This window comes from Myxocyprinus asiaticus, chromosome 32, assembly GCF_019703515.2.
Source record: "Myxocyprinus asiaticus isolate MX2 ecotype Aquarium Trade chromosome 32, UBuf_Myxa_2, whole genome shotgun sequence".
Taxonomy (NCBI): Eukaryota; Metazoa; Chordata; class Actinopteri; order Cypriniformes; family Catostomidae; genus Myxocyprinus; species Myxocyprinus asiaticus.
The window spans coordinates 7,983,670-7,997,326 of record NC_059375.1 but is presented as its reverse complement, the minus strand read 5'-3'; the positions used below and the strand labels follow the sequence as shown (position 1 = coordinate 7,997,326).

The 13,657-nt window shown below is 38.9% G+C and overlaps 1 protein-coding gene across 3 annotated transcripts in view; it reads right to left on the bottom strand.

Annotated features, from left to right (window-relative positions):
* The window catches only part of LOC127422901 (probable JmjC domain-containing histone demethylation protein 2C), a 244,566-nt gene that overhangs the window by 60,359 nt on the left and 170,550 nt on the right, over positions 1-13,657 (bottom strand). For all 3 annotated transcript variants that reach the window (XM_051666731.1, XM_051666732.1, XM_051666733.1), the window contains one exon: positions 6,207-6,320. In XM_051666731.1, coding sequence (XP_051522691.1) covers positions 6,207-6,320 — 114 coding nt within the window. The remainder of the gene's footprint in view (positions 1-6,206; positions 6,321-13,657) is intronic.

Here is a 13,657-nt window from a genome sequence, read left to right as displayed (position 1 = left end):
TTACACATATTTTTGGGAGTGCGTCCATTTTGAGAAAGTTTTGGCTATTGTTTAAACAGAGTTATCACAATTCAATGGTTGTACAAAATTAGTTATTTCTTACTATATTATTAAGCTGTAATAAGAGCCAGACCGAGTGATCAAACAGTCCTCTGTTGTGCAAAACAACATTCAAAAGCTCATCGTCCTCCCCACTGAATAATGTTTGAAAAGAGCAGAGCTTATTGTTTTGGCTGTTACTAAATGAAAGAATTCTACTAAGAGAGTACACTAGATTACACCAGCATTATGTAAATAAGATTTCATGGTGATCAAGTTTGTAATACTTTTTAATAGCTCATTCCTGATAACAACTTTATTTTCTTTATAGAGCACAGCAGTTTCAGTAGCAGAAACACTGCCGGCGCAAAAGCACATTGTTTGCTGCTAAAGTTGTCCTGACGTACTGCTTCGGTGTTGTTCACGTGCTGCTTCGGCGTGCTGTGTGCAACAGGCGTAAGCCACAAGTGTGACGACACCTCTTTTAGTAATACACAACATTACAGCACTTTTAACCGTTTCTCTTAGGGCTCTATGAAATCAGTTTTATTTTTTTCCCCAAATTCTGTGCTTTCCCTTTTATTTTCTCTGCATTCCGGATTTTAAAGTTTAATTACATTTTATAATTAAACTGTCTAAATAAATTAATAAAATTGTAATAAAATGAAAACAGAAATTTTTAACATACCACTGCATTATTTTTTTATTAAATGAAGAGCGTCTATACTGATCTTCACAGCACAATCTGAGTTTTGTGTGTGTTTTATTATTCATATTATTATGGACAAATACAGTGCTGCACAGTAGAGCATCACAGCATTAATGAAAGCAGTGATGAAACTCTTAAGATATTGCTTAAATATAATGTAATTATTACAGATATATTAACATCATCATTAATATTACTACTACTACAACTACATTGAATATTACATTTTACTATACAGAAATAAAATATTTGTCTCATTTTTTCAATTTCACGCGTCTAGTTAAATGGAGCTTTTATTTTGGCATTTTGGCGGAAAACCGGATGTTTTTGACGGCTTCACTTCTCACCTCCGGAGAGCAGTTCGCTAAATGGGCTAATGTGCTTATTAAACTGAACAAGGCTATGACTTAATTATCTAAATATATATAGTCTATATGCGCTCCGCTTCACATCGAATATAGTTAACTTCTCTTTGTCATTAATACACACACAGAGCACACGTGATATGAATCATGCGGTTGGTGTATAAGCAGTGGCTTCCCACAATCACTTTCTGTTGAAGTGAATGCAGACCGTATAGGCTATTTGTTTAGTTAAATCTCAGCCTTTTGTGGTTTAAAGAATTATTCCGGGTTCAATACAAGTTAAGCTCAATCGACAGCATTTGTGGCATAATGAAGATTACCACAAAAACATTTGACTCGTCCCTCTTTTTCTTAAAAAAGAAAAAAGCAAATATCAAGGTTACAGTGAGGCACTTACAATGGAGGAGAATGAGGACAATGCAAGTGAATGTGGCCAAGTTTTGGAAAACCAGAAATGTGAAGCTTATACTTTTATAAAAGCAAATACATTAATTCTTCTGTTAAAACTCATGCATTATTTGAGCTGTAAAGTTGTTTAAATCATCATTTTTACAATCGTTTTAGAGTTTGTTGACATTACATTGTCATGGCAACGAAGTTGTAAAATTGGCTATAACTTTACACAGAAAAGGTTAGCAAGCAATTTTATCACCCTAAAATCATGTTAACATGCATATTGTTTACATCTTCTGGCTATACTTTTGAAACGGAGTCTTTTAACAAAACAAAAAATGTCCCCCATTCACTTCGACTGTAAGTGCCTCACTGTAACCCAGATTATTTTATTTATTTATTTTTTACAGAAAAGGAGGGACATGTCAAAATTTATTTCTGTGGTAACCAATATTATGCTACACATGCTGTCTATTGAGCTTAACCCGGAATTTTCCTTTAATTATCACATGAGGACAATAATCATAATTTGATTAATTGTGCATTTATACTAATATAATTTCATACCAAATATGTCAAATTCCGTGACATTCCATATTTTATAGTTAATTCCATTTTTATCAATTGTTTCCGCGATTCCGTCCGTGTTTTCTGCAATGCAGAAATCATAGGGTCCTATTCTCTCACTCTCTCCGGCTGGCCTTCCACACAGAGCCTCAATTGTTACGATTATGCCAAACAGATTCCTGGACTCCGGCCCCTCCTCCACCCATCCCTGGATCGGGCCGCACTGTGGAAACAATCCATAAAGGAGAGGAGAGGCCAGGACAGGATGTCAGCTCATCACACTTCAGCAAGCACAACAACAGAGTTCCCAAACATTCTGGAAGTCAAACTTTGGATTTTTGGGATGTGGGTTTCCGATTCCAGAATATGTGAGGGTCCCTTGTAGGTTTGAGGAATGTTACTTTTGAGGAAATGACTGCGAGTGACAGTTACACTGAGGAAGGAGTTATGCATGTGGAGAAAAAGAAATACCTGCCTGCTTCCTCTCAACGTGCTGTGGCGTGCAAACTGTTGAGTGCGAGAATGTGTGTTTGTGTTTGTGACTGTAGCACCATAACCTTGCTTACACCTCTGGACCACCTATTATTTGGAACAGCCTTTGCATCACATTCACAGCCATGATATCTCAAACATTGTCTAGGTAGACAGCTAACTAGGCTTTATGACATCGCTTATGTCTACTGATCCTCTGTTCAATCATGATAAATTTATAAACCAACATTTATTATAAACCTATAACATGCAAGCATTTATTTATTTATATTTTTTACACAAGCAATCTCATAGCTTATCTAAACTAGATTAGTCCAGATAACCTACAGTAACGTAAGCTGTGCTATGGTGTGCAGCAGTCACAAATAGGCCTGTCAAAATAACTACTTTTGTTGGACGATATATTGTCCCAGAAATAATTGTGATAAACGATATTATTGTAATTTTAAGACCATTTCATGGCACTGATAAAATGATAATATAATAGCATAACAATGCAAGTACACCCTTTCATAGGGTAATGAACGTTTAATTCTTAAGAATATTCAGACACTGGAATCGGAATGTCAAAATTAAATCAAGTCGGGAAGGCCCCTCTTCATCTCCAACTGCGGTTTTTGTTCCCAGCTCGGAAAACTGGATGGGATGGTTATGTTTTAGATGAGCTTTTAGGTTAGTCATAGGGTTGGGCGATATGGCTTTAGAAATGATATCTTGATATTTGTCAGCAAATTGGTGATATTCGATACATATCTCGATAATTATGTTTTTGCTCTGAAATAGCATAAATGTTCGTTTTGTTTTTTTCAATCAGAGGAACCAACATTTAATCTAAACAGCCATTGTAGCCAAGCATAATTCATATTTCAAAGGCATAAAATAAAAACCTATTTAAAAATGATGAAGGCATGTTTCCCACAGTTTTTCACTAAATTAACACAAGGGAGAGTAAAATGTAATCATTTTCATTGATTTGAACACTTATTCTTATATTTAACATACAATCATAAATGGAAGCTTAATAAAAATTGTATTTACCTTCATATATTTTTACTAAAACCTTTTTCTTTGTGAATGAACAAGGTGTGCAAAAACTACATTTATTTTTAGGAAATAAAGATGAATATTGCATAGTACTAAATTATTACTGTGAAACCTAGTCAAGTTTATTATTATAATATAATACTGAATTATTATTATTTTCAGGATAAGATTTGTTAAAGATAAATTAATATATTTCTGTCCTATTTACTTCACCCTAAACTGGGGTTTTTATTTTGACACTGCAGCTGCAGTCGTGTTTATTTCACCTTCACCAGGAGCTTTTATTATGAAACGGAAAGTGCAATGTTTGTTTGACAGGTGAGTTTCGCATCTTGTGAGCCGCTGTCAAACTCTCCTTTACTGTTCCGCGTTTGTAGATTTGTATAATAACTTTATAGCAGTTACTAAAGTTTGGAACTGCGTGAATGCTTGAACTGGCATTACTTCACAATGTAGGTGAACTGTGCAACAAACACGAGCCCCCGCCGCCCCCACGCGTGCACACAGATCAGCGCATCACCAGTTCATTCTGAAGCGCACACAGACCATGTTTATCTGTCTTTAATTGCAGCCTTTGGCTGTTAAATAATCACAAATTATAATATCTCCATTTTGATGTTGTTTTGATTAATTATACAGCCCTGAAGGATCGTTAGTCTACTGATGCACTCTATGAAACTTAACGGCCAAATAAAAGGCTCATTAAAATCATCGCGATATTCACGATATTGTTGAATTTTATATGGCGATGATATCGTGGTTATTCGATGTGTTGCCCAGCACTAGTTAGTTGTATTGCCACTTTTCGTTGTCACTGTTTTTAAACAAAGTCGACATATCGGCTTCACGTTAATGGGCTCTCCTCTCTAATTCGGTTTAAAGCCAAAATGTTACCACACCAGAGCTCTGGAATGCAGCTTTGAAACCAAGTCCATTTGGACTTATTCTTCCAAACTTTCTGGCTGGAATTATGCAGTCGTCGGGAAAAACACCTATTAAAACACCTGTTAGCCTCGAGTAACATGTAAACTTCACCTGTCGCTGTCCGATGTGTGTGTGTGTGTGTGTGTGTGTGTGTGTGTGTGTGTGTGTGTGTGTGGAGCTGCCTAAGCCCCGCCTCTGACACAGAGAGCGGACGAGAGCACAGATGCAGCGCGACTGGCTAAAATGTTGGTGACATTCATTCTTATGTGATCAAACATGCATGTAAACGCAATGGGCAATATTGAGGTCAACAAAAATGATCGAGGTCATGTCCATATTTCATATGATAAGTTGATAACGTAATTATCGTGACAGGCCTAGTCACAAAAACAAGGACTTGTTTCATTATTTTCCCTCAAATATATAATATCACCTACACACTACGCCCAGCGTCACACAACATTGGGCGGTTTAGGGAGAGAGAATGAGACAGCGGGCAATAATTTGCTGGCAGATGGCTTTTCATTATCCGTTGTGTAGTATGGAGGTGAGCCGGCAACACTGGGGATAAAACATGTCGTGAATATGAATCCAGCAGTAGAGAGCATCTCCTGCCATCTGTCATGTGTGTTTGTTTTCAGTTCGCTCTCTGTCACTGTGTGTTTTATCTAAGATAGATTAATTAAGCTGTTTATGAGAGTGGCTTAGCACAGAACAATAGAAGAGGCTGTTCGTAGTCATTATTAGCACTCTGAGTTTGAAGCGCCGCCCATGGTGGTGAAGTCATATAGCTGACCGGCTTGTATATCCAAGTACATCCATTCAGCATGACCCATCAGTGTGAACTGAAGAGAAAGCACTCTAACGGGGAGTTCTAGTACACGATTTCCAGGAAAGCAAGGAAATGACCAGGGCTGCCAGTTCTGCGTAAGAAAGCTAGACCAAAAACATCCCAATGAAAAAAAATAAAAAAAATAATCAAATGCACTTTCAGATTTCTATTTATTTGAAGGCTTGCTGGATGATATAAATAGCTATATTAAATATATTTTTTGTACAATAAATCAAAAATTTTAACAGAAAAAAAAAAAAAAAAAAAAAAGTCTAAAAGTAGCCAGATTCAGCAATTTAACCAAAATGGAGCCAAAGATTAATCTTAATTCTAGTTTATAGTCTGAGTCAAACCTTTGCCATAGGCTCTGCATAGCTAGGGTGGTTGTGGCATTTCGCATCTCTCCAAAAATGTACCCACGCAAACCACAACAGCTGTGATTGGTCCACTTTGTAACCAGAGACTGTCTCCCAGGATGACTGAAAAGATATCTGAGGTAGCTTTGCATTTCCTCTGAGATTATTTGAAGATCTAAGCATTGTTTCACTTTGTATTTGGGCTTGTTTTAATTGGGAGAATCTGCTGTTTTTATATTCTGTTTATGTTTCATGAAGTCACAGGCTATATGCTTGTTGTATTATCTTTTTTGAGAAATTTCAGAATGGATGGACAAGGCTATTCCAGATCCTTACGCAGGCAGAGACGGGAGCCACAGGGTTAACTTTCAGCTCAGTGTAAACACAGACTAATGTATAGAGTGACCACTTACCCTTTGAACATTGCACAGACACTGTGTGAGAGAGAAAGCTCAAGCAAACGACACCGATCAGATCAGACTCACCTGATAGGGCTGATAAGCTCCTTCATCTGTAAGGAAGTCCAGCTGTCTATCAGAGAAGAACTCAATGGCGGTGGTGGATCCAAGCACTGTCTTCCCCACCAGAGGCTTGAACGTCTGTAAGGGAAGAAACACCCAGATTAGCCAATGACACGGCATTATTAAAAGGCAGGCATTACAAAATAAACCAGAAAGCCATGCTTGACAGCTCAAAGGGAACACAAATAACTCTGACAGGTCCTTTTTCTTCTCCATCCAACCCTAAACACCACATAGTCAAATACAAACACGCCAAATGTGACTGACTATGCCACCACACAGAATTGCAAAAAATGTTGACTGCTTTCAAACAGGTTTTCCCAAAACCTAAAGACTTAAAACAGCAACAGATCATGATGTTGTCATGTGCCTGTGTTTCTAGCTAAACTTACTAAAGATACAGACGATTCTAGCTAAATGCTATGTGTGCAATTATATGCTCTGAGAGCAAGTTCTCATTGTGCAGTAAACATTTGCACCTTCACCTTAAGTCTGAGGGCTTTCCTGAGACTTTAATTGAATCAGGAGGCTAAATTGGCACTTTACAAGACTATACTAGAGCTCAACTGAGTGGACAGTAATTGGATTCATTACAAGTCCAGCCCCACAGTAGAGTACAAAGCTGCAGTTCAAATTGTGTTTGTGTGTGTAAGAAAATGGCACGCCATCTGGTCGCTCTGAGGACAGGCTTTTTACTACACACACAGATACTGCAGTCATGGGACTAGCTGCGCATGATCACCATCAAAATGAATTCTTCATGTCTGCTGGGGAGAGAACACAACTACAGCTGTGCTGTCCGACTCTAAACTCTACATGACATGGGCTTAAGGATTTAGTCAGAGTTTAAGTTTCTTGTTAACTAAATGACATTGCCATAATCCCTACAAGTAAAACAAGAAGCTATACATACAATTTCATTCCATTCAATGAAAAACAATTGGGACGGACACTGTCGAGCTCCAAAACGGACAAAAAAGCACCATCAAATTATGACAAAAGTGTGACGTGCACTATATCACAAGCCTTCTGAAGCCATATGATAGCTTTGTGCACAAGGATCCGAACAAAATTTAAGTGAATCAAAAAATGTCAACCTCTGGCATAGGTCTCAAATCTTCAGCCTGATCTCATGAAAATTGAGGGATGTGTCGACATTTTTGTAAAATATCACGTTCATTATACGTATCGTGGCAGCTCTGAGGTGACAAGTCCACTTTGTGGTGCTAAAAGTGTTCAATGTTCTCCCAAACAGATGAGGCTTAGGTTAATATTCTATCGAGTTTTAAATCAACGAAAACGACCTTCCTACCCTAAACATAACAGACAGTGTCATAAAAAGCATATGTGAGACAAAAAGCTCAAAAGCTGAAGAAACATCATATTCTGGTGCTTCTATGACACTTTTAGTTCACACAAGGGACTCCTTTGCATCGCAAGTGCAACTCTCTAACAGTTGAGCTATGGTGCAATTTGATCGCGCTTGAACAAGCTTGTAAATGTAGTAGCTGTACTGAAAATGTTAAAATTATTCACATTACAAGTCATGCACTACAGTAAAAGTGTTTTGATGCCATTCTTGTGATTTGTGTGGAAGGGAATACAATTTATTATTGTTATAGCATCTCTAGTGTTTTTTTTTTTTTTTGTTTGTTTTTTTTTTTAACCAGGAAACAGGCATGATACATACGAGCCACGTAAAAAAACATTTCGAAAAAATTTATCTATACTAACGTGAATCCACGAGACCAGGACTCAAATCTTATTCAAATGCATTCAAATATAATGCGTCAAGACGAGTCGCACCAGGTTTGATGTCAGCTGTCATTGGTTCTTGTGTGTTTTGTCACTGATCACGACACACCATGTTTGAATATTCAATTTTGGGTCAATAATTTCTTTAAAACATTTGTGTTTATGTACAAATGGATATAATATTCTAGACCATATTGAAATATAAAACTGCATATTGGTTGCATCAGCAAGCCCTGTAGCAGTTCCTTATTCTTTTAGGGTAGAAAAGGAGTAAAAACTGCTGTATAAATGCAGTGTGTGCTAAAGTTTAACCTCCTAACAGTCAGACACGAGACACTGCGTCTTATGCAAGTGTGTGCATGTGATCTTTATCCATGCTGGACTCTTGGCTTCATAACCTACCATTTCTATTTCTATCAATAGAGGTCAGATAGACATGCCCATGTCTGGCTTCCTCTAAAACTGCCCATGAAAGTGAAACTTAACAACACTGACCAACAGGAAGAGTTTTTAGACCAGAAAACACTAAGTAGCTGAACACAGACTGCTGTGATTCTGTGCTTCTGATTGTTTCAGATCTGAGATTAGTCGAACTCTGCATCAACTGCCCTTCTGTTCTAGTTTCTACATTTCTTTCTCCTGCAGCAGTAGGGGAAAGGGGAAACACTATCTGTGGATTTACACTTCTAAAATAATCCTTTCGGTAATGACACAACCAGGCGGCGAGTTGCTACTGATTTTGACTACATTATGAAAACCCTATCGAAAGATAAAGTGTAGGTAGTTGGTATACATAACAAAGCATTTCATTATAAACCTGTTAAACACGTTTACCTAGCTACTGTGTACACTCACTGAGCACTTTATTAGGAACACCAGTACACCTACTTATTCATGCGATTATCAGCCAATCGTATGGCAGAAGTGCAATGCATAAAATTATGCAGATAAGGGTCAGGAAATTCTGCTAATATTCACATCAACCATCAGAATGGGGAAAAATGTGATCTCAATGATTTCGACAGTGGCATGATTTTTGGTGCCAGACAGGCTGGTTTGAGTATTTCTGTAACTGCTGATCTCCTGGGATTTTCACACACAACAGACTCTAGAATTTACTCAGAATGGTGCCAAAAAAACAAAACAAAAAAAAACACGCATTCAGTGAGTAGCAGTTCTGCGGATGGAAATGCCTTGTTGATGAGAGAGGTCAGTGGAGTATGGCCAGACTGGTTTGAGCTGACAGAAAGGCTACAGTAACTCAGATAACCAATCTGTACAATTGTAGTTAGCAGAACAGCATCTCAGAATGCACAACACGTCGAACCTTGAGGCAGATGAGCAACAACAGCAGAGGACCGCATTGGGCACTTTATTAGGACCATAGTGCTCATAAAGTGCTAAATATATCTCCGCAAAATACCCATAAAAGTCAAGTATTAACCATAATTTCCAGTGACTACTACATCTTCTAGGATGACAGAATTTGCTTAAAATAACATGTGTGCTTAATATTTATCATTTTTATTTTATCAATTGTTTTTAAAGCAGCAAGGCACACTTGGCTGTGCTAATACAATATATATTGATATATCAGTACATTTTAATATTTGTTTCTCTCACAATACAGTTAATTCCATGACATATCAACCAAATTTCAGAAACTTCCCAGGCTGATTTTTTTTATTTTGTTAATGCTTTTCTAAAGATGGATAAATATAAAAGATTATGAAATCCAAAATATTGAATGCGGTGGATCAATATTTACTGAGTAATCCATTATGTTGTAAAAAAAAAAAAAAATAAAAAAAATGTTTTTCCAAATTTTAAGAGCCTACAACTTTATAGTATTAAAGATATCTTAATATCCTTTCAGATTCTGCTGAAGAACAATCTTTTCTTTTGTATCTTCACTTTTATGGCCCTATATGGTAACATCCCAGAGATATGGGGTACTCAATGTGGTTCCATGGGTAAATTGTTAAATTTGACATATTTTCGATGGACAAAAAGTAAATTTGAACACTATTCACTAAATCACTATTATCAACAATAAGTGACACATGAGGCTCTTCAATTAATGCAATATTCACATTCTCTCTTGAATGTTTGCCGCAATTTCAATCGCAATCCAATTGTGAAATCATGATGCATAGCAAAGTGTTGAATCCTGACATATGTAAAGAAATGTCAGGTAATCGGTGATACCCAGTCATGTATTGTGACTATATTTACTCTGCTGCATGTCGTGTCCAACAACTCTCTTTAGAATTTACTATATTTATAATATAGCACGACCTCGAGTGCCTTATTGCTTCAAAGTTTGACATGCTATTTAACCTTTCTTGTTTTAAAGGACATGGAAATATTTTGGGTGATATGAATGACAACTGTGATATTTAACTCTGCTACAATTAACGGTTCAGAGACATCAAACAAAGATTATTTCAATCTATTTTTGTTAATCTGCTAAACTTATTTTCTAGAAGCAACCCCAGCCTGCATTTAGCAGATTGCTAGCAGAGCTTCATGGCTGTCATCTGCATCCCCTTCAGCGTTTAGGGAGTTGAATCAAGGCTACACTCACACAAGGCATTTCTAGGACAGATAAATATAGCAACAGCTGATCCACGACTCTTAAAGGAAAACAACACTTTTTTGTTCTAATAAAAAAAAAAAAACATGCACACACACCATAGACTGCTGGAAAATGCACACTTGATGAAGCTGGGAGCAGAAATGCACAGACAAAAGAAAGAGGAAAAGACAAGGTCGACATGTCTGTTGACATTTGCTGTCCTCTGAACAGCTCTGCAGATGCAGCTGATGAGGGTTTTACACTAGGGAGACACATTAATATTTTTTTTACCAATATTAACACTTTTCTACTTTATCGGTTCTTTAATACCGATAAATGTGTGACCATTAAATTGCAAAACACCTTTGCATAAATATAATGCCATAATTTATTATAGAGTCAACTAAAAATCGGTTCTGCATATTGGTTATCAGATACTTCAATATAAAAATAATTGGTGTTGTATCAGTCATAAAACTCATCAGTCAATTTTGCACCATGATTCACTGGTGATTTCTGAATATAAGTGAAGAAACATCTGGATGAACTTGTCATGACACAAGTAGTGATTAGTCTGCAGAAAACTAGCTTGATCAAAGACACCACAACTGGTGTATTTAGCACTTTACGGCCAGAGCATTTAACCATAAAGAGGAAACGAGATGTCACCTCTACGACACTGCCTTACAAACACACACAAAGACAAACAGCAACATATAAAAAGGCACTTCCCTGAGCAATCGCAACTGGGTCACATCTGTCACTTGCCATTAGGGAGTTACCTTTCATAACAATCGTGCTGCCAAACAGACAGAGCAATGGTTGGTGTCACCAGAATACAGAAAACACCTAAGTGGATCCACGCCACCCACACACACACACACACACACACACACACACACACACACACACACACACACACACACACACACACACACTTGTAAGGAGAAAAAAAAATCTTACGAAATTGAATGTCTGCTTCGGATTGCACTTAATGATTCTGGTTACTTAACGGTTCTGTTAATGATTCTTGTAGTAATTTTTAAGGAATAACATATAGACAATGTTTGGTAAACATACTGCATTCACTACCTTCAGCAACCTGTTTTCAAATGATGATCACTTCAGGGGGGGTATCTCTGATGACGTGTTGGGCAGTTTCTACACCCTCTGCAGAGATTTGCGGTTGAGGGCGGAGCTGTTACCGTACCGGGCGGTGATGCAGCCAGTCAGGATGCTCTCCATGGAACATGTGTAGAATGATCTGAGGATGTTGGTGTTCATACCAAACTTCCTCATTCGTCTGAGGAAGTAGAGGCACTGGTGAGCCTTCTTTACCACTGCCTCAGTGTGAACAGACCAGGCCCTCTATGATATGAACACTTAAAGCTGTTGACACGCTCCACTGGTGTCCCATCGATGGTGATGGGGGCGTGTTCTCTGTCCTGTCTCCTGTAGTCCACCACCAGCTCCTTGGTCTTTTTGATGTTGAGAGAGAGGTGATTCTCCTGGCACCAATGTATCAGGGTGCGCACCTCCTCTCTGTAGGCCATTTCATCATTGTCGGTGATCAAGCCTATCACCGTCATGTCATCTGCAAATTTCACAATGACGTTGGAGCTGTGTGTGGCCACGCAGTTGTGTGTGTACAAGGAGTACAGGAGTGGGCTGAGAACACAGCTTTGTGGAGCACCAGTGTTGAGGGTCAGCAGTGAAGAGATGTTACTGTTCATTCTGACCACCTGGCGTCTGCCTGAAAGGAAGTCCAGGATCCAGCTGCACAGGGAGCTGTTCAGGCCCAGAGACTGGAGTTTCATGTCAAGCTTAGAGGGCACTATGGTATTGAATGCTGAGCTGTAGTCTACAAACAGCATTCTCAAATAGGTGTTCCTTTTGCCCAGGTGGGAGAGAGCAGTGTGTATGGTGTACACTATGGCAAACTGCAGTGGGTCCAATGAGGCAGGCAGAACAGAGCAGATGTAATCTCTGATCAGCCTCTCAAAGCATTTGCTGATGATGGGGGTCAGAGCAACAGGACGCCACTCAATTGAGCAAGTGATTTTGGATTGCTTCGGTACAGGCACAATAGTGGACATTTTAAAGCATGTGGACAGACAGGGAGAGGTTAAAAATATCAGTAAAACAACGCTAGTTGGTTTGCATACGCTCTGATGGCGCGGTCCGGAATGCCGTCTGGACCTGCAGCTTTTGGATATTCACCCGTCTGAAGGATCGGATTACATCCGCAACAGAAACAGAGAGTGAACTAACCTCTGTAGTGTCTGCCACAGGAGCTCTCTCCGAGGGGGCGGTGTTGTTTCCCTCGAAACAAGCATAGAAAGTGTTAAGCTCGTCCAAAAGAGAGGCAGCGGTGTTGATAGTTGAGTTTATATTCCATTTGAAGTCTGTGATTATGTTTATTCCCTGCCACATGCTTCTTGGGTCGGTGGTGTTGAACTGTTCTTCCACCTGGTCCCTGTTCTTGCGTTTTGCTGCTCCAATGGTTTTTCGGAGGGCATGACTGGCTTGTTTATTCACCTCCGCGTTCCTGGAATTAAAAGCAGAGGTTTGCACGTTAAGGGCCGCGCAAACATCACCATTAATCCAAGGATTCTAGTTGGGATAGATCCATATTGTTTTGGTCGGCACTACGTCATCACTGCACTTCTTGATGAAACACGTTACAGTATCTGCGTACACCTCGATGTTGTCATCAGAGGCGGACCGGGACATCTCCCAGTCCCAGTCTTGTAGCATAGAATCTGCTTGGTCCGACCAGCACTGGAACATTCTGAGGGCGGGTGCTTCCTGTTTCAGTTTCTCCCTGTAAGTGGGCAGAAGCAGAATGGTGGAGTGGTCCGATTTGCAGAATGGTGGGTGGGGGAAGGATTTGTAGCCATCCCAGAAAGGCGAGTAGCAATGGTCCACAACCCGGTCCATACGTGTGTTGTATGTAACGTGTTGAAATTATTTAGGTGTGAATGTCCTAAAGTTGGCTTTATTCAAGTCCCCGGTCACAAAAAACACGGCCTCAGGGTGCGCGGTTTCCTGCTTGCTTATACTCCCATACAGTTCCTTGAGT